Consider the following 23,643-nt stretch of genomic DNA (forward strand, 5'->3'; position numbering starts at 1 on the left):
TTTTCTATAGCTTTGATGATGATCTTGGTGGCTCTGCTTTCCTGCAATCCTCTGTTGCCAAGGTGTTTGATTAAATATTGCCCTGCAAAACCACTGTAGCCTACCTCAGTGGGCTTGCAGCAGGCTTTCCACCCATTCCTTCTATATTCCTTTACCAGCTCAGGATATTTAGCCTTCTTACGCTTGTGGGCCTCCTCTATCTGGTCTTCCCAGGGACAATAAGTTCCAACATGACCGCTTGTTTTGAACAGTGAGATGTTAAGACCAAATCTGGAGTATGATCACAATGGAATAGCTTTGATCTGAAATACTTGAATGTTTGATGCTAGCTTACGGGTGGCATGGTGGTGTAGTGGTTAGCACGGTTGCCTCACAGCAAGAAGGTTCCAGGTTCGAACCCAGTGGCTGGCGAGGGCCTTTCTGTGCGGAGTTTGCATGTTCTCCCCGTGTCTGTGTGGGTTTCCTCTGGGTGCTCCAGTTTCCCCCACAATCCAAATACATGCAGTTAGGTTGACGTGGGGTGGCCTTGGGCTGAGGTGCCCTTGAGCAAGGTACCTGACCCCTGACTGTTCCCTGGGTGCTCTGGTGTGGCTGCCCACTGCTGTGTGTGTGTGTTCACTGCTTCAGATGGGTTAAATGCAGAGGATGAATTTCACTGTGCTTGAAGTGTGCATGTGACCAAATAAAAGGTTTCTTCTCTTTCTTCTTGTGAAGGTCCATGCAGCATTTTTTGCATGGTTTCTTCTCTCTCATTCTTTTGATTAAATGCAATTGGACACAAGCGCAATTAAGCAAGGTTTGTTTATGTGCTGCTCTAACTCCCGGGCTGACTGTCAGTCCCACACCGGTCCTGCTGCTCCCAATGGGTCTCAGGTGTTTTCACACTATTTTGAAAGGTTTGAAAGACCACAGAGGAAATCTTCAAGGCATTTTAAAAGCTCTGTCTGGGCTTACAGTGCATGTAACCTAATGAAATGTCCACATCTATGTGTTTACTGCTCTGATGGCTTTGCTCCCGCATGGCCACCCTGATTGAATCCAATTCCTCTGTTTTGGTTAGTGGTTTGGGCCCCATTCTGCCCCTCAACAGCTTTGGGAACGTGCTGCTGTTCCTCTTCAATATCCTCCTGGCTACGGCCATAATTTTCCTCAACGTGTCTGTTTTTGTGTCCATCCTACTGAACAAGTCACTGCGTGGTGAGAACCGCTTCATGTACATGCTGAGCACGTGCCTGAGCGACATGTGCTCAGGAGTTTCGTACTACTACTGCGGTGCACTGGACGTGCGTGACAGCTACGACTCTCCCACGCGTACTTACTACATCGCCCCCACTTTTCTAGGTCTGTCCTACATGGCCATTTTAGCAGCTCAGGCAGATCGCTACCATGCCGTTTCTGCACCATTCAAGTATTCACAGCGCATGACGCGCAGCAGGACACTGGTAGTAATTGCAGTCTACTGGGTGTACGCGTTCATCATCGTGGCTGTCAATAACCTTGTGACGATGGGGATCGCCAAGCAGGTCACAGGCTTCGGCACTTTTGTGAGCAACATTTTCACCGTGATCATCATGATTGGGCTAAATGTGCGCCTGTTCCTGATTGCCAGGTATCAGCTGGAGCGTGAGCCGCCCAGCATAGAGCGGGAAAACAAGCGCACATCCATCTATCTCATAGTGGTTGTGGCCTTGTGCTTTCTTATATGTTGGCTGCCAATATTCTTGCACATTATCGTGTGTAATTTCTCGGGCAAACCGTGCTATTCGTTCCACAATGAGGGCTCGGACCCTCTGCGCATCATGCCACGTGTAAACGCTGCTCTCACGCCTGTGCTGTACATCAGAGGCTGTGCAGGACTCCGAGCCACACTGCTCACCAAAGTGTGGAGAGTGTGCTACAGGCATGTTGGGTAAATCTAAGGTCTCTCTCTCTGCATAACACACCTAAAATTAAAAGCACCCTGGCTTTCATTAACTATGCACCATACACTCCCAGAAATAAATTTTACTTTTCCTTGTCACTGGGGTGGTGCCATCAATTGTACATCTTGTGTACCTTAATTATGCACATTTTACCTGAGAAACTGGATGGGATGTACTTTACACTTCTAACTGGAAAGTCCTTAAAGTTTTATTATGTACCTTACATTTTTTTTTAAGATATGAAGAGACACACTACCAAAGGTGTAGCCCTTATGGTACCAACCCCAGTTAGGAGGAAAAGTACAACTTTGTACCTTCATTCATGTACCATATAATCTTCACCTTTATCATGCATTAAAAACTCCACCATGTTGATATGATTTTTCATTTGTATATGAAATTAGAGCACTCTCAACCTATCATAAAACACAAAGATAACCAATCTGTTTAACTTTCTGATGCTGGGTAAACTTAATAATTGTGCTATTACAGTATTCCATAAGAGATAGTGAATGTATCCTGGATCTATGTAATGTAATATGCTGTGTTATTGTTTTGTAGAGCTTGTGAACACTTATGTTAAACTGACTAAAGCCTGAGATATAAATAAGCCGCTGCAGAATGTATCATGCAGTTGTCCATACAATATAACAAAATAACGGGTTCCATTTTCAAAACTCGGCATTACAAGACAAAAAGAAATGATTTTTATGTAGGCTATACAGGGACACAGTGAGAAAAGCTTGAAGATGCTACAGGGTAATTGGCTATATGTATCCCCTTTTATATTATAATCTAAAACAAAAATGCTCTTGTTTTTAAGGAATAGTAATGCATTACAGACAGCTGACTTGCCACACCATGATCGTCAAAGCACACTGCTATATACTGTATTAAATATAAAAGATTTGGGCTTTTAGTTCACTTTATTTTAGGTTCCATGTTAGACATGTGCTTCAAACCTAAATCATACACACGAACGATGGCCACACATGTTAGATCAGCTGTAGTTAAAACACTGATGTGTTATCCTGAGTGGTGTCACAGTTGTTATTTCACTTGCATGAATGCATCATGGAAATCAATTTATCAGTCGGCTAAATGTGGATGATTTTGTCTGCTGTTATCTTTTTCCTTTATAGAATTTATCCGGGGTATCGGGAGAGGTCTGTCGCACCCGATGTCCAGTCTGTTTCCATGGTGTGCAAAAAGTAGAAGACCAAGTCAAGCAGAGTAAAATCATGGTGTCTTTGTCATCAAATCAACTTCTTTAGATTGATACAAGATGAAGTTGATTATTGTCAGTCATGCAAATATTTAGATTAATGACAAAGTTATAGTCATCAGTACTTGGCTGTAGTAATTACATGTTTTGTGCTTGGTTTTGATGACTTTGTATGGAATTTTTACTGAGAATAAAAATTGGGGACCTACCTGTGAACCTGCATACTCATCTCATCTCATTATCTCTAGCTGCTTTATCCTGTTCTACAGGGTCGCAGGCAAGCTGGAGCCTATCCCAGCTGACTACAGGCGAAAGGCGGGGTACACCCTGGACAAGTCGCCAGGTCATCACAGGGCTGACACATAGACACAGACAACCATTCACACTCACATTCACACCTACGGTCAATTTAGAGTCACCAGTTAACCTAACCTGCATGTCTTTGGACTGTGGGGAAAACCGGAGCACCCGGAGGAAACCCACGCGGACACGGGGAGAACATGCAAACTCCACACAGAAAGGCCCTCGCCGGCCACAGGGCTCGAACCTGGACCTTCTTGCTGTGAGGCGACAGCGCTAACCACTACACCACCGTGCCGCCCAACCTGCATACTACTGTACTTAAAAGTAAGGACCAATGCTGGCAGTGTATTATTATTTTTTACATTGTTTCACATGATCAGCCATGCAGAGCATCACCATGCAGAGCACTGATACCATGACAGGGATGTAACAGTGAAATTACATGACATAAACAGATTTTTGACTATTTCATTATTGTTTAATTAAAATTATATTTGTTCTTTATATTTAATTTCATTGTCTCATTATTTCATTAGAGGACAAGATAAGTGTGCTTTCTCTTATGGTCTTCCATTGTGTTTTATTATCTTTGATGTGTATACTGATTTGTAATTGTATTATAAATATAATAAATGTAAGTACAAGAATAAAGTAAGAAACATCCTTTAATTTTTTTAACCACACCCAGAAGAGTGAGACTACAGTTTACTCAAATTATATGAACATCTTCAGGCATACTACAGACACACTCTCCAATTTTGAAAACATGACAGTGATGACTGTTCCAATTTTTAATGCAACAGTTTAAATGCAGATTCATTCATTCATCTTCACTATCTGCTTTACCCTGGCCAAGCTGTTCTATTTATACAATAACATAAAACAGTGGCAATTTAATCATCATCATCGTCATAAGAAGAAGATGAATATAACTTTCTGCATTCTAAGGAACCTAAGGTCTTCTGTAACAAAAAAAAAACTAAATAAAAATTAACACAACACAAGGGTCTCTAAATCACAGAAAGGGCAATAAATTAAAGCAGTGGCCTAAAATAAAACAATACCATATTTTAGATTTCATGATCCAGTCCAGAAGACATCACAGTAAAGCAAATCAAGATTAAAAACGTATAATTATTATATCAGGGTTTTTTTTAATAGTGTTCCTTTTTTTTTTTTTTGGTGGGGGGCAAAATAACAAGCATCCCACTTATACCCGGAACATATGGATTTTAAAATATTCCAGCTTTTATACATCACCATCACGTTGAGCAAAAAAAATATATATATATTTGATCTGGGTTCGCCCCCCCCCCCCAATATTCTTCATTCTACTGTAAACCTATTGGCCTTAAATTTAAAGACATTCACCTTTCTGAGTCTCATCGTGCTCTGTGTGATGTCTTCGACCTTTGTCTGTGTGTCTGTTTTGTCTTTCTGTCTTCTGTCACTTTTTGACACAGTTATAGAAGAGAAATTATTTATAATCACACTGTTCGGTCCTTCACCCAGATGATGATAGGTTTCCTTTTGAGCCTGGTTCCTCTCAAGGTGTCTTCCTCTATGGCAATTTTTCCTTGCCATCATCACCTCTGGCTTGCTAATTAGGGCAAAAGTTATAAATTAAAAATTTACATATATCTAGAATGTATATATTGCTGTAAATCTGCTTTATGACAATGTCTATTGTTGAAATTGATATACAAATAAATTTGAATTTATATGAATTCTGTCTCCCGGATTCAGTACAGCTGATCACCTTGTGTTGACATAGCCTTAGTTAATCACAATATAAGGTTTTCTAACATTAATAAAGTCCTTCCCATGCCATGTGGCGCATAGGGTAGCGCCGATCTCCGTTTCTGTAGCCCTCGGCCTCTTGCCTAGTACATAGCTAGGGTTACAGTGGGGGGCTAGTCTTCTGGTAACCGCAAGAGTTTGACTCCCCACTCGCATCTGTATTGCAGCGTGCCTTGCCAGATGGCAGTAGGTCTGTCAAGGTCTGTCAGAGTCTGTCAAGGTCCTGGCAACTTGTCCAGGGTGTACCCTGCTTCTCACCCATAGTCAACTGGGATAGGTTCCAGCCTGCCCGCGACCCTTCCCAGGATAAGTGGCTACAGATAATGGATGGATGGATGGATGGATGGATGGATTAATCAGCCTCCCAATAGTCACAATGGCCTTCATAAAGACAGAAGTGACAAATGTAAAATAAATGGCATTTAAAAAAGCATTCTCACATAAACTATAAAATGATAAACTATATTTCACCAATTCCAAAGAGGACTGCAAAATCTGTATGGTAACGTGATGAAGTGACATGAATTACACAGCATTTGCTTCTTCAAATATATTTCAGATCATGTTACTATAACAGTGTTCAGAGGCATCACAACAAGTGACTGATTTACATCTGAACTGGGAAAAATCACACACATGGGATACATCCAGATGATATTAACAGTCTCTGCAGCATTTGTTTTGAAGACGTTACATCATGCATAACTCCTGACGTTTCAATTAGCGTGATGAAAACAGCTGCACACACAATCTACAAAAGAAAGCACAATGTCAACTTAGTGATTACATCACTGCCTAGCGCCACCACCACCCTACTCTTTACCAAAATGGTGAGAGACATTCATTGGGTCAATAAACACATGATAACACATAATATATGCAGTAATAGTACAACCCCGATTCCAAAAAAGTTGGGACAAAGTACAAATTGTAAATAAAAACGGAATGCAATAATTTACAAATCTCAAAAACTGATATTGTATTCACAATAGAACACAGACAACATATCAAATGTTGAAAGTGAGACATTTTGAAATTTCATGCCAAATATTGGCTCATTTGAAATTTCATGACAGCAACACATCTCAAAAAAGTTGGGACAGGGGCAATAAGAGGCTGGAAAAGTTAAAGGTACAAAAAAGGAACAGCTGGAGGACCAAATTGCAACTCATTAGGTCAATTGGCAATAGGTCATTAACATGACTGGGTATAAAAAGAGCATCTTGGAGTGGCAGCGGCTCTCAGAAGTAAAGATGGGAAGAGGATCACCAATCCCCCTAATTCTGCGCCGACAAATAGTGGAGCAAAATCAGAAAGGAGTTCGACAGTGTAAAATTGCAGAGTTTGAACATATCATCATCTACAGTGCATAATATCATCAAAAGATTCAGAGAATCTGGAAGAATCTCTGTGCGTAAGGGTCAAGGCCGGAAAACCATACTGGGTGCCCGTGATCTTCGGGCCCTTAGACGGCACTGCATCACATACAGGCATGCTTCTGTATTGGAAATCACAAAATGGGCTCAGGAATGTTTCCAGAGAACATTATCTGTGAACACAATTCACCGTGCCATCCACCGTTGCCAGCTAAAACTCTATTAGTTCAAAGAAGAAGCCGTATCTAAACATGATCCAGAAGCACAGACGTCTTCTCTGGGCCAAGGCTCATTTAAAATGGACTGTGGCAAAGTGGAAAACTGTTCTGTGGTCAGACGAATCAAAATTTGAAGTTCTTCATGGAAATCAGGGACGACGTGTCATTCAGACTAAAGAGGAGAAGGACGACCCAAGTTGTTATCAGCGCTCAGTTCAGAAGCCTGCATCTCTGATGGTATGGGGTTGCATTAGTGCGTGTGGCATGGGCAGCTTACACATCCGGAAAGACACCATCAATGCTGAAAGGTATCCAGGTTCTAGAGCAACATATGCTCCCATCCAGACGACGTCTCTTTCAGGGAAGACCTTGCATTTTCCAACATGACAATGCCAAACCACATACTGCATCAATTACAGCATCATGGCTGCGTAGAAGAAGGGTCCGGGTACTGAAGTGGCCAGCCTGCAGTCCAGATCTTTCACCCATAGAAAACATTTGGCGCATCATAAAACGGAAGATACGACAAAAAAGACCCAAGACAGTTGAGCAACTAGAATCCTACATTAGACAAGAATGGGTTAACATTCCTATCCCTAAACTTGAGCAACTTGTCTCCTCAGTCCCCAGACGTTTACAGACTGTTGTAAAGAGAAAAGGGGATGTCTCACAGTGGTAAACATGGCCTTGTCCCAACTTTTTTGAGATATGTTGTTGTCATGAAATTTAAAAATCGCCTAATTTTTCTCTTTAAATGATACAGTTTCTCAGTTTAAACATGTCATCTATGTTCTATTCTGAATAAAATATGGAATTTTGAAACTTGCACATCATTGCATTCCGTTTTTATTTACAATTTGTACTTTGTCCCAACTTTTTTGGAATCGGGGTTGTACAAAAAGAATGGCAAATGGCAGCTGTGGTTAAGTGCACAGCAAAAGCGGTTCAAAACAGGCTCCTCTGGGCGGGATTGAAGTCATGCAAAGCTAGAAAAAAGCCCTTCATCAATGAGAAGCAAAGAAGATCCAGGCTGAGGTTTGCTAAAGACCATAAGGATTGGACTGTAGAAGACTGGAGTAAGATCATCTTCTCTTTACATGTTTTAAACTTAACTTTTACAGTCTCTGCATGTTTTAAACTTTACTTAACTTTTATTCTGCTGTTTTTTACTGAACTTTTACTTCATTTTATTATTTTATTTCTACTATTGTTTAATTCTTATTTTTTTCTCTTCTTCCCCCTTTATTTTATGTAATTTTATTTTCTATTGTTTACTGTTTTGCTTTTACCTCTGTAAAGCACATTGAACTGCCACTGTGTATGAAATGCGCTATATAAATAAACTTGCCTTGCCTTCTCTGATGAGTTCCAATTTTCAGCTTTTCCCATCACCTGGTCATCTAATGGTTAGACGGAGACCCGGAGAAGGCTACAAGCCACAGTGTGTCGCACCTGATGGAGGATCATTGATGATCTGGCGGTGCTTCAGTAAGGTGAGAATGGGGCAGATTTTTGTTTGTGAAGGACACATGAATCAAGCTATGTACAAAGTTATCCTGGAAGAAAACTTATTTCATTCTGCTCTGACAATATTCCTGAACTCTGAGGATTGGGTTTTCTAGCAGACAATGCTCCATGCCACACAGACAGGTCAATCAAAGTGTGGATGGAGGACCACAAGATCAAGACCCTGTCATGGAATAAAACATAAATGTTCATGTTCCTCAAACATGTACCTATAAATAGTAAAACTAAGAAACTGATAATTTTGCAGTGGTCTCATAATTTTTTCCAGAGCTGTGTACATACACACGAAAACAGGTTTTCCTATATTTTGTCTATAGAACAATACTGAAGACAATTCAATCAATTATTGGCACACCTGGAAATTATAATGTACAAACTGTAACTGAAACATGTTTCCCATTTAAATTGTATATTTTTGAGTTGTGTGTGTAGGAACTTTCAAGCTGTAATCCATGACTTCCTGATTAACTGGGGTACAAATATGAGGTGACAAAATAATTATTTCTTGATAAGGGGTTTGTTTTTCTCTGAATAAGAGAGTATGTTGAACAGCATTAAAAGACAATGCCATGGAAAACAGAACCTAACACTGCCCAAGTCATTGCAGCCCATCCACCCTTTATTACATTAATAGCACTTAGCAGATGCTCTTATCCAGAGCATACCCAGAGCAGCCTTGCTCAAAGGCACTTCAGCTATTCCAGGGAATTGAACTGGTGAGCATTAGTTCCCAAAGCTGCTTCTCTAACCATTATGCCATGACTTTCTCTTTAGGCATCAATATTCTTTATTGATTGACTGGTCTTGTCTTAATTTATGGATTTAATGGGCTTTTCCTTGGTCCATGCTACACCCTTCTACCAAGTTTTATGGAAATCAGGTCGACAGGTTTTGCGCAATTCTGCACACAAAGAAATCACAATGAAAACATCACCTGCTTGGCCGAGGTAATAATATTAATACACAAGTTGAAATTTGTCAATTATTTTCCAATGATGATATTATAAAACTTCATAAAAAGTCAAATACTTTGTGTTTTTATGGTGTTTATGTTGTTTTCAACATTAGTGTTTTCCCTCAGGCAGTTTTTCTGCTCACCAGGCTGCAATTGTGAAAAAAAGAATTGGTTCTCTTAAAATTATACTGCAGCCTAGGTAAGCAACAACTTAAGACTAGGCGACCTTAACTACTCTCAATTATGAGTTCCTGATCTCATGGTTCCATGATATTTTCTCATAATTACAAAATCCTGAACTTATAATTATGAGATATTTTCTTGCAATTACAAGATAGTAACTCCTAATTACAAGATAAGGTGTCTTTTTTAATGAATACAATGTGCTTCCATAGTTTACTGACTAAACTGAAAAAAAAATACATACAAGGAGTGAGACAGTGAAACACCGCATTTAATTTAAGATCAAGAGAAATATTGACAGTGATGTTTTAAAAGTATTAGTAAACCATGAGTACAGGGTACATTGTCAGTGCAGTATTCAGAAATAGGTAAACACACCAAGACATCCACATTTCCATCTTTGTATCTGTTACAATGCTTCAAGAAGCAAAACGTAACCGTCTTGCCCTTTACGAAACCATTCATCAAGCACACATGGTGTGTTACGTATACATTTAAGGTGAGCTATGAATCCTGTAGTGAAGTTAAGTTCAGAGGTCCACATCGAGGGAATAAACAGAGTTTAGACACAAACTTGTACGAAAATTTAAATCGTGACTTAAAGGCCTTTACACACCGTTTTTTTCCCTCTCGTGCGATTAATTCATGTTGATATATTTTTTTGAACTGTTGTTTTTGTCATGAGTACTTTCACACAGAACACACACATTATGCAGTGAAAAAGTAACTTTTTTTTTTTGCACCGAGATCAAATTTCTCTGAACTTTTGTGCTGTGAATAAACGCATCAACCGATAACATTGTATGGAACAGATGTCACATGGGGATGTAGGAGACAGCCAGCAAAACAGCTTTGAATGTAGCAGTGAGCTTCTGCTACGCATCAGTCACATCCAGGAGCTGAGCGGCTGTATTTCTATACAGTTTTATTTCTATCTTTAATCGAGAGCACCGTCTTTCAATTCGAGAGCAGTGTTCATTAATTTCACGTTCAGATTTTGCATTGCGAGCAGATGATCCACAAGCACACAAAGCAGTCTGACCACGAGCAGGGGCTATGGGGGGGAGGGGGGATGCTGCAAAATCTGAACTTGACATGAATAAATACTGCTGTCAAATTGAAAGACCATGCTTTTGATTAAAGATAGGAATATAAAACTCCATATTATTTAACCTGTGAACATAACACAGTGAGCATTGCTTTCTTTCTTGTTGTCCAACACTGTCTCAGGTTCAACTTGAACAAGATTATGAAACTCCCTGTTGTCATTTGTACCTTAAATTTTCTCTTTCTTGCGAGCATGTCTATAATTCTTATCACTGATAGACGACTCCTTTATTCGCTCAGGGTACTACTGACAGTCATAGTGCAAAACCAGCATGAACGAGAGCACAACATATTAAAAAATTCGCATCAGACTGTGTATATACACTTACACTATACACACATTAATTTTTCACATTTTCATATGGCAATTTCGTGTCGTATTGGGTGTGTAAAGGTCTTAACACTTTTAAAATCAACTCATGTCTTTAAAAATAAATAAATAAAGTTGCACATTTTACAGTGGTGTATTAGGGCCATTATAGGTTTAAAAAAATACGGAGCTGAAGGAGGGGATAATATTCCATGCAATATTCTCAGCTGAGCTGAGTTATAGAAAATGCAGACTTTCCACCTTGATTGCACAATAAAAGGCGAAGAAATTTTCAACCGCATTTTCCAGGATGCCCTGCAGCTGGGTACGTGATCGTTGCACTTCCTAGAGGCAAAAGAAGTGAAAGTATAAAGCACATAGCTTTGTTTATCCATGTCCTTTTTTTTTCTTGTCTTAGCTGTTTATAAATGTAATGATTGTGCCCAAGCTCCATATTTTTTTTTTATCTACAATGGCCCTAATATGTGGTCATAACATCTAAAACAAAAGAGTTCAAAAATAATCCGTCTCGAGATTTTTACTGAAAACCTTAAAAACAGTGCAGTGAAATAAATGTACATTCATGTAGTTTACATAGACTAATGTATTTTAGCAGAGTCATAGATGCCATCACTGCGCTATTTACAAAGTAAATCAACAAGTACAGGAGAAGCCTTTGTGTCACATGTACACTAGAGCACAGCGAAATTCCTCCTCTGCATCTAACCCATCTGAAGCAGTGAACACACACACAAAAGTCAGCAATGAGCACAGACAGCAGTTGGGAGTTTCAGCCATAGACAGAGGATAGTGCTGTTCATTCACCCTCCCACATTTTCCTACTGATCCAGGGAATCAAACCAGCAACCCTTTGGACCCAAGGCTGCTTCTCTTAACTTTAGGCCACGGCTGCCCCTGCTGAGCCACAGACACGGAGCCTCATGTATTAATCTTTTAGTAAAACTGTGTGTAAATGTTTCCGTAAGCCAGACTGAACTAAATTATTTGCACAATGTACAAACATTTTGGAAAAGCTGATTTTCTTTGAGCTTCCATATGTATACTGAGTACCTGTAAAGTGCAAAGACCATTCCTGACACAAGTCATTTAGTGACAACCAAAAAAAAAAGTCGTCAAGCACTCAGAGGGCTGAAATCACAAATTGACTACAGGGCCCTTTCACGATAGCCTGGGAAATCCCATGCTGCTTTGCACAATCGTTCCGATCTGAAAAGACAGCATGGAAACTATGGTCTAAAGGCTCGCCTGAGTTAGGGAGCCAATCAGAGAGTGGGGAGGGGTGGAAAGACGGTGACGTGTACTACTCGACAAACGGAAGCTTGTAGTTTATTTGGGACTGTTTACGGATCACATTTAACATGGCGGCGAGCGATACGAACCAAACTTTTATTTTATTATATATATATATATATATATATATATATATATATATATATATATATATATAAAAAACTTTTTTGTCTTGCACAAACGGCAGTAATCGTTCGGTGCCATTGTTTTCCTATTTTTGTTTTGCCTTCTCTTTCCTTCTCTTCTTCGCCTCTTCGTCGCGCTAACTACATCACCGGGTACAACTGCCATGATTGGCCATGGGCTACGTATACGCCAAATGATAGACATTCGCAACGTCCAATAAACGGCCGTTGACAATCGTAAACCACACCTCCCCTACGAGAAATTCAATAGGCGGATTCCAGACCATATTCACTTGTGATATGGTCTGGTGTTAACCAGACTACTTTCACGATATCATAACTGCAGATTTGTTTACACGGCCATATTGCTGGCCAAGCTTTGTGTTTGACACTTGTGCCAGTCATTGTGTGCGAGTGATTGTAAGCCCAATTCAGTAAACATCTACAGATAAACTTGTAGAAGTTTATTTCACTGCCTCTTTATGTCCTGGTGGCCGTCTAAATACCACAAGCAGTTTATAATGTTGATTACTACATTTGTTCCTTCAGTTTGGCCAGTATGTCTAGATAGACAAGGTCCTTCTCTCTGGATGTCTTTTATAATTTCGTTGTGTAATTCGTTCTTTTTATCTGCTACAGACACAGCTTTTAATTCTGTCCAGCCAACCAGCATTAGTTCCGTAAACACATTTTTTTGTTCAGTTCCATTCTCATTTTGAATAGCTCTATTAGGTTCTCCTACAGATCTGTCAGGGTCATTAACAAAGTAGGTAATGAATTTCGCATAACAAAACTCAAAAGCTGTTTGTAACGTCTCAGATGGATCAAGATCAAACAAATTTTCCAGTAACGGTTTGTGATGGTCCGACACACGGACTTTTTGTAGTTCTAAATCGAGCGTTAGGCCTAGTTCGGATGAAATTACACTATTAAAATGATCACTGAATGATTTGTTTTTCTGAATCTTTACTATTTTGTTGTTCGCTAGAATACCATTTTGCGATTTCACACTTAAGCAAAAGTTTGAAAACTCTGGATCCCCTTCCTTCATGGTGGCTGCCATTTTTTTGTGCCGCACGGCGCATGTGCAGAGCTGATTCGATTCTATATTCTGCGCGGAATGCGTAAATGTCAAGTTTGATTTTAGATTTACGAACCCGAAAAAAATGTCAAAAAAACGGCGTTAAAAAAAAAAAATTTCAACCGCACAAACGGCACTCACCCGGCCGGTGGACCAGAAACAGAACATTTTTTAATAATGGCCCTGCATGTTTCAGCTTTTCAATGTAACGTGATCTGTGGGTATAATCTAAATTGTTAATCGTTTCAGAGAGATTGTACTGACAGCAGTCATCTCAATTTTCCCCACACAGGCATGAGGAGAACATACAAACTCCACACAGAAAGGTCCCAGTCAGCCACTGGGCTCCAACCCAGAACCTTCTCGTTGTGAGGCGACAGTGAGGCGTCACCCAAACGTGACTGTGTAATCCATATATACCCACGTGCAGTAATCCTGGAAAATTATATAACTGGAAGTTGCTCAATCAACATTCATATTAGCTAGACTTGTATAAATTTACACACACTCAGAAGCACAAGTACGATTGATAAATGAGGCCCATTGTAATTTCTAGAGTACCACAAGCAGTAACATTACTGATCTAAAGACATGAAAATATTTAATAAGCAGCATGTGTCCAGATTGTGGATCTGATATCCATAAGTCAGCAGGAAATTTAAAAAAAAAAAAAAAAAAGTACAGTTTTGATTGCAGAAATGGTGCAACATGTTGAAGACCAAGGGAGTCTACACACTCGTAGTGAGATCATGAAAACAAGACAGATTTATCTTCATTCAGTGTGAATGACAAAATCAATCATGAGTCATTGCAAAAACCGGGTAATGTCCTCTGGGGTTTTCTTAATCAATAATAATAATAATAAATGTTTGAGGCAGAACTCCTTACTTATTCTGAAATATGGATTCCTTGCTTTTTATAATTAGCCAGGACTGAGCGTATATACATCAACAGATTATGTTTATATTCTCAACTCAGTGTCTGCATGCCGGACATCAATTTTTTTTCCCTTGTAGTTCACTTAATATAGGTCTTACCATAACTAAAGAGGGTGTACATGATTTCAGAAAAGCTCACTAGGTTCAGTAGAATAACAGAGAGCTCATAAGCAGAGAGATGAGCATGAGCCCATGACTAAGCTGTATGAGCTGTTCACCACCATTAGCATCATTACCACGATTACCACCACCGTGCACTTGAGCCTGTTTCTCAGCATGTTGCTGAGAGTAAACCATGTAAAGATCAATACAGCGACGAGCTTTCATCTGCTCAATCAGTGCAGGATAGCCTATCTCCAATATGCTTACGGTATCATCTTCCTTGTTCAGCTCATCAGTCGTCTTCTCCTGAGGCTCAGTGGGTGGCTCTGTAGCACCAGTAAGCTTTGCAGCGAAGGGCAGAGGGTTATCTGTGGCATTGCTAGTTACATTTTTTCCCCCAGTGTTCTCATTTCTTGTAATAAGGTCTGATCCTTGAGACTCTGCTTCCCCAACTGGTTTATCACCCAGCTGCTCATTTGGACCTTCTTCAGTCAGAACCTTTTTACTATCCTCTGCCTCTTGTGGCAATGAGTATTCAGCAGCTCTCTTATTTCTGCCCTGCTCCTCTCGCAACAAATCCGTCCTCTTCATACAGCTGTCCATGTACTTGTCATATGACTGCGGTGGAGGATATTGAAGGATGTTGTGAACATTACTAGTTGAACTTGATCCAGAGTCACTTGGCCCCGCTCCTGGAGAGCTGGGGTTTGTGTTACTGTCAGGAGGTTTGGTACCATAGCGCCGGTACATGTAGTGGTTATAATAATATTCTTCTTGTGGGCTGTGAAACGTGAAGTGTGGGCGTGGAAAACTGCCCAGGCCATAACCCACCGCCATGCCAGCCATAGCTCCAACTCCAGCAGCCAACACTGCCTGCTTACCAAACCCCTTTGATTGGATAGAGGGCTTCATACCCATATTGTGCACAGACTGGGCAAAAGGAGAACCTCCTGCTCCATAACCACCATATCCATAGTTACCACCATAACGAGGGCTGATGATTTTATTGTTGGGGTTCCAGTAGGGGTATTGTGCTGCTCCAGGATATCCTCCTGCACCACCATACTGGTTAGGGCTGGAACCAGGATAAGATGCTCCCCGGACTGGGTACCCAGGGTAAGAACCACCTTGAGGATAAGGGTACCCTCCACTCCTTCCTGGTTGGCTGTTAGGATATGAAGCTGCACCAGGATATGATCCTTGACGTGGATATGATCCTTGACCTCCCTGATTAGGATAGCCTCCCTGATTAGGATAGCCTCCCCGATTAGGATAGCCTCCCTGATTAGGATAGCCTCCCTGATTAGGATAGCCTCCCCGATTAGGATAGCCTCCCTGATTAGGATAGCCTCCCTGATTAGGATAGCCTCCCTGATTAGGATAGCCTCCAGCACCCCCTCTGCCTGGATAAGAGCCAGCATATCCTCCACCAGTGCCAGGATATGGTGGAGGGTTTTGGTTAGGCACTTGAGGCTGACGAGGATAATTGGCTGGCTGGGAGTGTGTTCCTCCAGTTGAGGACCCTCTGGTGTTACTGCCTCCTCTGTTTCCCGTGCTGCTCCCTTTACTGCTGCTGCTGCCCCATTTACTGCTGCTGCTGCCCCCTTTAAAACCACCGCTTCCTCGTCTGGCCATCGCACACACCACCAAAGCCAGACACACCCACACCACTGCAACACGATTCATCTTTAAGCAAACAGAAGAAAAAAAATATATATATATTAGAAATTGTTAGACAGTAGTGTAAACCCATTTCTGGCACCATAATAACAAGAAGGTTTCTCATAGTTATGACTCGAGTACTCATGATAAATGAGACTGAAAGTCATAATTATGAGAAATTTCTCATAATGTAGAGTTTCTCTCAACAAGTTACTGTAGCAGAGGCTCCAACTCTCCCGCCATGGGCGGGAGATCTCCCGCTTTAGGGAACATTTAGAAAATCCTCCCGACCTCCCGCTGACAACATAAAATCTCCCGCCTGCCCTTACTACACATGATTAGTAAAAACATTTTTTATATACGAGTGATTCCACGCTTATGGGTACTGAAATGGGGACATTAACTTATTTTTTAAAATTCACCTAAAACCATTTCTTTTTTTACCATCAGGTCACAAAACATGCAATCTTTAATGAATGATATGTTAAAAGATAACTTTAATTTTCTGAGATGTAATAAAAACATATTTATATGCCAAAGTCAAGCCTATGAGTTCCAAAATGATGTCTGTTACATTACTTCTGTTACGATTGTCCATCTCGCGTCTGTTACAAATTAATTACAATCTAGCTATATACCATGTTAATCTTATTGAAAGAATGTGTATGTTTATTCTACTACACACGTTTATTAATTATATTTGCTAAAACATCACCTTCCTCTGTTTCAAAAAGTAATTCTACATTGTTAAAATTGAGAATATATATGTCCACAACACTTCTGTTACGTTCTGACTTTGGCATATAAATATGTTTTTATTACATCTCAGAAAATTAAAGTTATCTTTTAACATATCATTCATTAAAGATTACATGTTTTGTGACCTGATGGTAAAAAAAGAAATGGTTTTAGGTGAATTTTTAAAAATAAGTTCATGTCCCCATTTCAGTACCCATAAGCGTGGAATCACTCATTATATATATATATATATATATATATATATAAACTTGAAACGTTTATGTTGACGAAAATTAATAGTTGACTTTCCGCTTTTCGTATGTCTGACATTGTATGGGTGGACTCAAGTGTGTACCCCGCGGTATATGCCGATTCCCCGGTCGGTACACCAATCGGCGTAACGGGGGGATTGGAGTGAATGCCGGAGGCATGCGCACGCAGATCAAGCGCGCATATGAATGGAGCGGAATTCAGTATGCCGCGGGGTGCACACTTGAGCCACCCACTGTCTTAGCAGTTACCAATAAAGCATACAGATGGTGCTATTAATTATACGTGTGAGAGAACGAGAAAACCCGCGACACTCCACCATTTTGTTTGTTTTTTTGCATCTGCATTTATCACCTGCTCGTCTTTAACTTTATGTTCTCTTGAATGAGATAATGAAACAAAGTTCCGTTGGTGGAAATGGCGAAAGCCAAACTACGAAGAAAAAAATATCAGAAAATCACCAAGATAAAGTTGGGATCGCCCGTCGCGATGGTCGCCAGGGACGAATGGCGGACTATTTTGGACGGCAGCAAGACGACCCTATATCTGACAAGGTTAGATCACCAGACCAGACGTTAGATTCTAACCAACTTGTCTGACTTTTACTAACTTAGACTTAGAAATAGAATATTATTAGAACAACATTATCATCAGAGGGTCTACCACTGGCAATTTATAATAGGGTTGTTTTACAATCAGGGTACAAAGTTTGTGTCACAGGGGTCCAAAATTCAAACTGATTCAAACTGGTTATTGTACCAGTTTTTAAGTGAAGGACAAGTTAAAGAACAGATTTCAGGTAATTTTTTGACATGTGTGTATGGTAGTTTTGTGTAATCTGCTATAAGATAAAGAAGATTAAGTGTAGCTTTAAGCAGGGCTGGGAGAAACAAATGAAGTGATTCTCAGAGAGGACATTTTTTTTTGACAATTCAGAATCCACTACTTCAATTATGCTTTTAAATATAAGGCTGTAAGCTTTGTGTTAGTTGTCTCTAATATTTATGTCCCAATATCTTGACCACATTTTAGGATGAAAATAATCATTTTAGATATGTTATTTTCAGGGATGAGAATGGAAAATATTTAAAAAGTCTGAAAAAACCAGGGCGGGGCCCATGCCTGCATATTAAGCAGGCAACATTCAACATCACTTATCACTTCCCTTTCAACTGTTGTGTGTACTAACTAGGATTTATCTGGACAGGATGTTGTGTAATGTAATGCATATACCATATGGTCAATTTGAAGATCGAGATGGTGATTTTGAGTTAAAGAACAGGCATGTACAATGGGCATTACAAATTGGAAAAATTTTTTTAAATCAAAAACTATAAGTTCATCTCAGCCTAAAAAAACGTGGGCAGACGCTCCTGCGCGGCACGTGCCAGCAATTCCCCCCCATGAAATGAGCAATAAGTAGGAGAGTTATACACGGTATCATACCTAAAATTTTATCAGAAATATAGATATGATACTATGATTCTCCCCAACATGCTACATTAGACAAGCTAACCTCATTTATAAAAAGATACACACTTATATATGACGTGTATTTGATATATATGATGTATATTCATACATTGTTACTTTACGGAAATCTTCAATAAGTTTGGTCTTTTCATGACAGCCTGTTGTTGACCTAAATATAATGCACATGAACTAACACTCCTCACCTCAACATGTCCTTTACAATCATTTAAGCCACCATGGGCAATGCTGAAACCACTGCTGCAAACAGTACATCGCGCAAAACTGTCATTATTTTCTACCCTTATTAGACAGGGAGATTCTTTTGTGTAATCTGAGGTGAAGTGGGGTTTGTACTTTGGTTTTTTGGGGCGCGCGCTCTCTCTGCTATGCCGGTCCTGTCGGCTGCATTGACTCAACTAAAAACTTCGGTCCTCGAGAAAAGGGATAAAAGCCCGCCCACACTGAAAGCTGATTGGCTTATTTTGCTGAGTAACCCAATCAGGATGCTCTTTGTCTGGCATGCACTACATGAACAGGCACACAGGCAGTGTTGCCACATTGGGTGGTTTTAAGTGCATTTTGGCGGGTTTTGAACATATTTTGGGATGGAAAACGTCAGCAATATCTGGCAACACTGCACAGTCTCCCTCGCGCGCGCACATTCTAAGATGCGTGATGCAGACCTTAATGTTGCGCGCGCACGCTCTTGCTCGCTTCTATCAATATGCAGGAGACTCCCGGAACTTCCGGGAGACTTGGGATGTCTGCGTTATAAGGTGACCACAGATCGTTAATCATACCCCCCCCCGAAAATTTCTCAACGGATTTACATCGATCTCAAAAACGATCATTTTGGTCTGAAAAAGTCGGAAATCCGCCGATCGGCGGAAAATTCTCATCCCTGTATTTTATATTGAAAAATTAGCTGTCTCGGAGAGGACATTTTTTTGACACAATTACATACTAATTTGATCAAAATAGTCTGAAAACTTACTGGCATTCAACATTAAAACTTAACTATGTTTCCAATGATATGGAACCAAATATTTGTTTTATGGTATAAAAAATGATTTAAGTGCATCCCTTTTGGAGCTACCTGTGGTCAAAAAAAGCACTTTTTCTAAATGACACGAGTAATTTTGCTAAATATGACATTGTAAGTGTAGAGGCTTGTTCGTAGTGAGACCTTGAGAAAAGCGCTATAGCTTACGCTGATGAAGTCTCTGTCCCAAAGTAAAGGCCTCTGCATGCTCTTGCGACAAGGCTTTCGCAGATAGCTTTTCGCAGACAGTTGTAATTTATTGTTGAGCGGGGCAATAGGCGTGCGCGATGTTATTCACCGGCACAACGCAAGGGGGCGCGAAGTCGCTAGGAGTAGTTGGTGGGTGTGGTTAGTGGAGTGTTTATCCTCCGGTTACTTATAATGACTAGAACTTTTTTTTTTTTATAATGACTAGAACTGGAGTCGTATAGATGTACGTACTTCCTCGATCAATCGCTCTTCATGCTGCTCCATCTTCGCTCGTGTTTTTAAAAATGCCGGTCGTGAAAACAAAACAAACCGGGAAAGTAGGGAAGCGGAAGTGCGTGTACAGTGGGTAGAGTGGACCAATCAGAGCCCTCTTGTCTGCGACGCTGTCTGCGAGGCTTCTGCGGTGGTCACAATTTTTGGCAGGTGCGCGCAGAGCGTCTGCGAAGGTGGAGGGGCTACGCAGACACTGTCTGCGACACCATCTGCGAGGACTGGGTTGTCAGCATAAATTGGCCTTAACTGTTTCCACTCTGTGTCCGTGTGCCTTGTAATAAATCCACTTGAAACGTCTTGAAAGTTGAACTTTAATCCTCGTTTAACAATTACAAAGGTTCTAAGATACAGAGAGTCGGTGAGTCAGAGAGTCAGGTAAGAAAAGCTGTTCGTTTCCACGGCTTCTCGAGATCTCCCTGAGAAGCGTAAGACCGTTCTTATATAGCTGAATGAATTCTAATTCTAATTCTTGAGAAGCGTGAGACCGTTCTAATTCTTGTTCTAATTCTTCACATATGAATTCTTAAGCGTGAGACAGTTCTAATTCTTAACATATGAATTCTAATTCTTCTAACCTTGCCACATATTATTCGTCATCTTAATCATGAAATAAACTACTTATATGAAATTACACACTCAAATGAAATTATTTATACCTTTTAACATAAATTGTAATTCACATCTATATGAATTCTACTTTGGCCGCTACAGTAAGGTTTTATTCCTTTGTAAGGATAAATAATTATAAGTATTTATTCTTGACCAAGAAGGCAGTAATTTATTTTGTGACAAAATTGTAAGGATTTATTCTTAATATTCTGTTTTATTCTTAATGTTCTGTTTATTCTTAATGTTCTGTTCTATTTCAGCTAGAAGGCACTGAATTCTTCTGTGACCTTCTGTTTCCTGTGTAACTGTGTTACCTTCTGTCTAAGCTAGACACATTGCTCGAGACGTAATATTGATAACTTTTGGAACATTCTATCAGAACTGTGCTATCTCTGACCTAAGGTTGTGCGTAAATGCTGATATCTGTTAGAACATCTGCTAATATGAAATGATCCAAGGTTTCACTCTGTGAATATAAAAACCCCTGTATTCTTTCGTTGTGTTGGGGGACTTGCGAATAAAGATGTGAACTACTTTGGGGTTCCTGTCTTTCTTTGCAACCCACCCCCCAGAGCTCTGGGTGCACGCGGGGGGGACTGACCTCGAGAAGTTGACCGTTCCAGCTGGGGGAACCCTTACAGACATATTGCCATACATTCACCAAAAATAACTATCACCAAATTTTTTTTGCATGGTAAATAGAGCGATCACAGGACTACAATAAACAACCAAGTTTAATTAGTCAAGCCTTTTGATATTGAAGATAATAAGTGTTAAATGTGATTTTTAGCTTGCGGACCCTGATTGTAAAACAACCCAATAGTCATTATTGACATTAACATTAGGCATATTAAAGTTTGGTCTATAGTCACTGGATTTATCTAGGTCTGTTACTATTAATAAGATTTAATTGACACGAAATGTGGTGAATCATATTCATATATATATATAAAACTCGCCGAGGGAAAATCTCCCTCTTTGCAATTTCCCAAGTTGGAGCCTCTGCTGTATCATAATACTAATTGTAAGGCTATAACAATTCTGACTCAAGGTCTCAATGATTACTCTCATAATAATACAATATTAATTCAATTTTGAGAAAATGCTCTCATTATTATTAAATAGGTCAGTCATTAATATGACTGTCATAATTACGAGCTACTATGTGGCTTCATTTTCCCCCCCAAACAGCTGAAACGGGTTTCCACAGAAGTGCCTGTCGAATCTAAATCAAATCTAAAATAACTAAAACCAAAAACTGCTAAACAGTCGAACCCAAAAAGATACCACATGACCCAGCTGGCCATCATGGTTAACCAGAAACGCCCGTTTGTTTTTCCAGAAATGGCTACTTAGCTACATTAACAGGCCGATAATAATAATAATAATAAATACCCATGTAGCTCGCTAACCAAACAATGGTATGACAGCTAATAAATAGTAAAAGAGAATTTGTGAGTTGTGTGCGTATTACACGGCAGCTAACAGAACTGCGCATTAATCCTCTTTGCTAGCTTGCTAAGCTCACAACGCGAATAACGGCGCAAAACTAGCGAGATAATAATAACATCATCCTCCAACAGAACGAACCACATTTATATCAACAGGTCATACTCGAGGTCCAGCCACAGAGTTATTAGAGAAAAATAAACACGCATTTGTACAGCTACCTTCTTCTGGACTCGAGACGACGTCTATTCAACAACAGCAATCAAAACGCTGAACTGGAATCCGACTCTGGGGGAAAAAAAAAAAGAGAGAGTCGATTCTCTGATTTGGAGTCGACTCCGCCCGGTTCTGTTCGACTCGTGTTCCAGAAGTACCAGCTACATCAGAGGCTCCAACTTGGGAAACTGCAAAGAGGGAGTAGCTCGGAGGGAGACAAGTTTGAGCGCGGCACGGTGGTGTAGTGGTTAGCAGAGGTGGGACAAAGTCACTAATGTGCAAGTCACAAGTAAGACTCAAGTCCGAGACAAGTCAAGGCACTTTTGACCAAATCGAGTCCAAGTCTCATTTTTTTCCAAGTCCCTAACAAGTCACCATTTATTCTACAGGCAATCAACACATTTTTGATCACAAATGTATTACCTCTCCACACTGCAGTGTATGTCCTCCTTTTCCAGTCACCTTGGATAAAAATGTCTGCTAAATGTAATGTCAATGATTCATAGAGTCAGCACAAGTAACTACAGTACACCCATTCTTTTCCATTTTAAAATGTTTTAGAGCTTGTGCCCCAAGACAATCAAAGAATCTCAGAGGAGACAATGATTAGTTAGTTAACGTTAGTAAAGCATCCTAAATTTTCAGTGAGTTTAGTTTGAGTGAGTCAGTGTACATCTGAGGCTAAGGGTGTGAGAATGAGTGAAAGTATGACCATTTCCTTAAATTTTTTATTGGAAAATTAGTGAGAAATTAAAACAAAATTCTAAACAAAACTAGTACTGGTACTGTGTAACAAAAATCATTTTCTTTTCATTTCATTCATGTCATTTTTCACATAAAAATGCTTTTCATGTGCATTTTAAGACATGAAACTCAAAGTCCAAGCTAACAGATGATCTGTGTACTTTTAGAATCAAAGAATGGTTTTCCTTCTGAAGTTAGGCACTGTCCCAACATACAACATGACATGCCTTTAACACAATACAATGTGACTTGAGTACGTTTGTGTGTGTGAGAGAGACCAACTAACTGACAAAAAATTCCAGAAATATCTGTTCTCCACTACTGAGAGAGGGATGCTGCATCCAATGACCAAATCTGTTAGTATTGAATTTGTGATGGCTTTTTGTTGTGGGTGGGTAGCATTGTACTGTCTATCTTTTGCAGTAAGGAATCCAGAAATGGACGGCTGCTCTGTCTCACTTGGATGATCTTGTT

At 40.0% G+C, this 23,643-nt stretch overlaps 2 protein-coding genes across 3 annotated transcripts; one reads left to right on the forward strand and one right to left on the reverse strand.

The window, feature by feature from the left end:
- The first annotated feature begins 1,019 nt into the window (after window positions 1–1,019).
- On the forward strand, window positions 1,020–1,913 carry LOC132869756 (adrenocorticotropic hormone receptor-like). The gene has a single exon (XM_060903146.1). It carries the CDS (start codon window positions 1,020–1,022, stop codon window positions 1,911–1,913), a length of 894 nt encoding a protein of 297 aa, XP_060759129.1.
- A 7,849-nt stretch (window positions 1,914–9,762) lies between these two features.
- On the reverse strand, window positions 9,763–22,540 carry LOC132881788 (prisilkin-39-like). 2 transcript variants are annotated; one of them, XM_060914680.1, is made up of 2 exons: window positions 22,431–22,540; window positions 9,763–16,169 (listed from the first exon to the last, which is right to left on the reverse strand). In XM_060914680.1, exon 2 carries the CDS (start codon window positions 16,167–16,169, stop codon window positions 14,526–14,528), a length of 1,644 nt encoding a protein of 547 aa, XP_060770663.1. In that variant the 5' UTR covers window positions 22,431–22,540; the 3' UTR covers window positions 9,763–14,525. The 2 variants fall into 2 exon arrangements, with proteins under 2 accessions (XP_060770663.1, XP_060770662.1); XM_060914679.1 differs by lacking the exon at window positions 22,431–22,540 and adding an exon at window positions 20,110–20,302.
- Window positions 22,541–23,643: the final 1,103 nt, after the last annotated feature.

The sequence above is a fragment of the Neoarius graeffei genome, chromosome 2 (genome assembly GCF_027579695.1).
Source record: "Neoarius graeffei isolate fNeoGra1 chromosome 2, fNeoGra1.pri, whole genome shotgun sequence".
Lineage (NCBI taxonomy): Eukaryota > Metazoa > Chordata > Actinopteri > Siluriformes > Ariidae > Neoarius > Neoarius graeffei.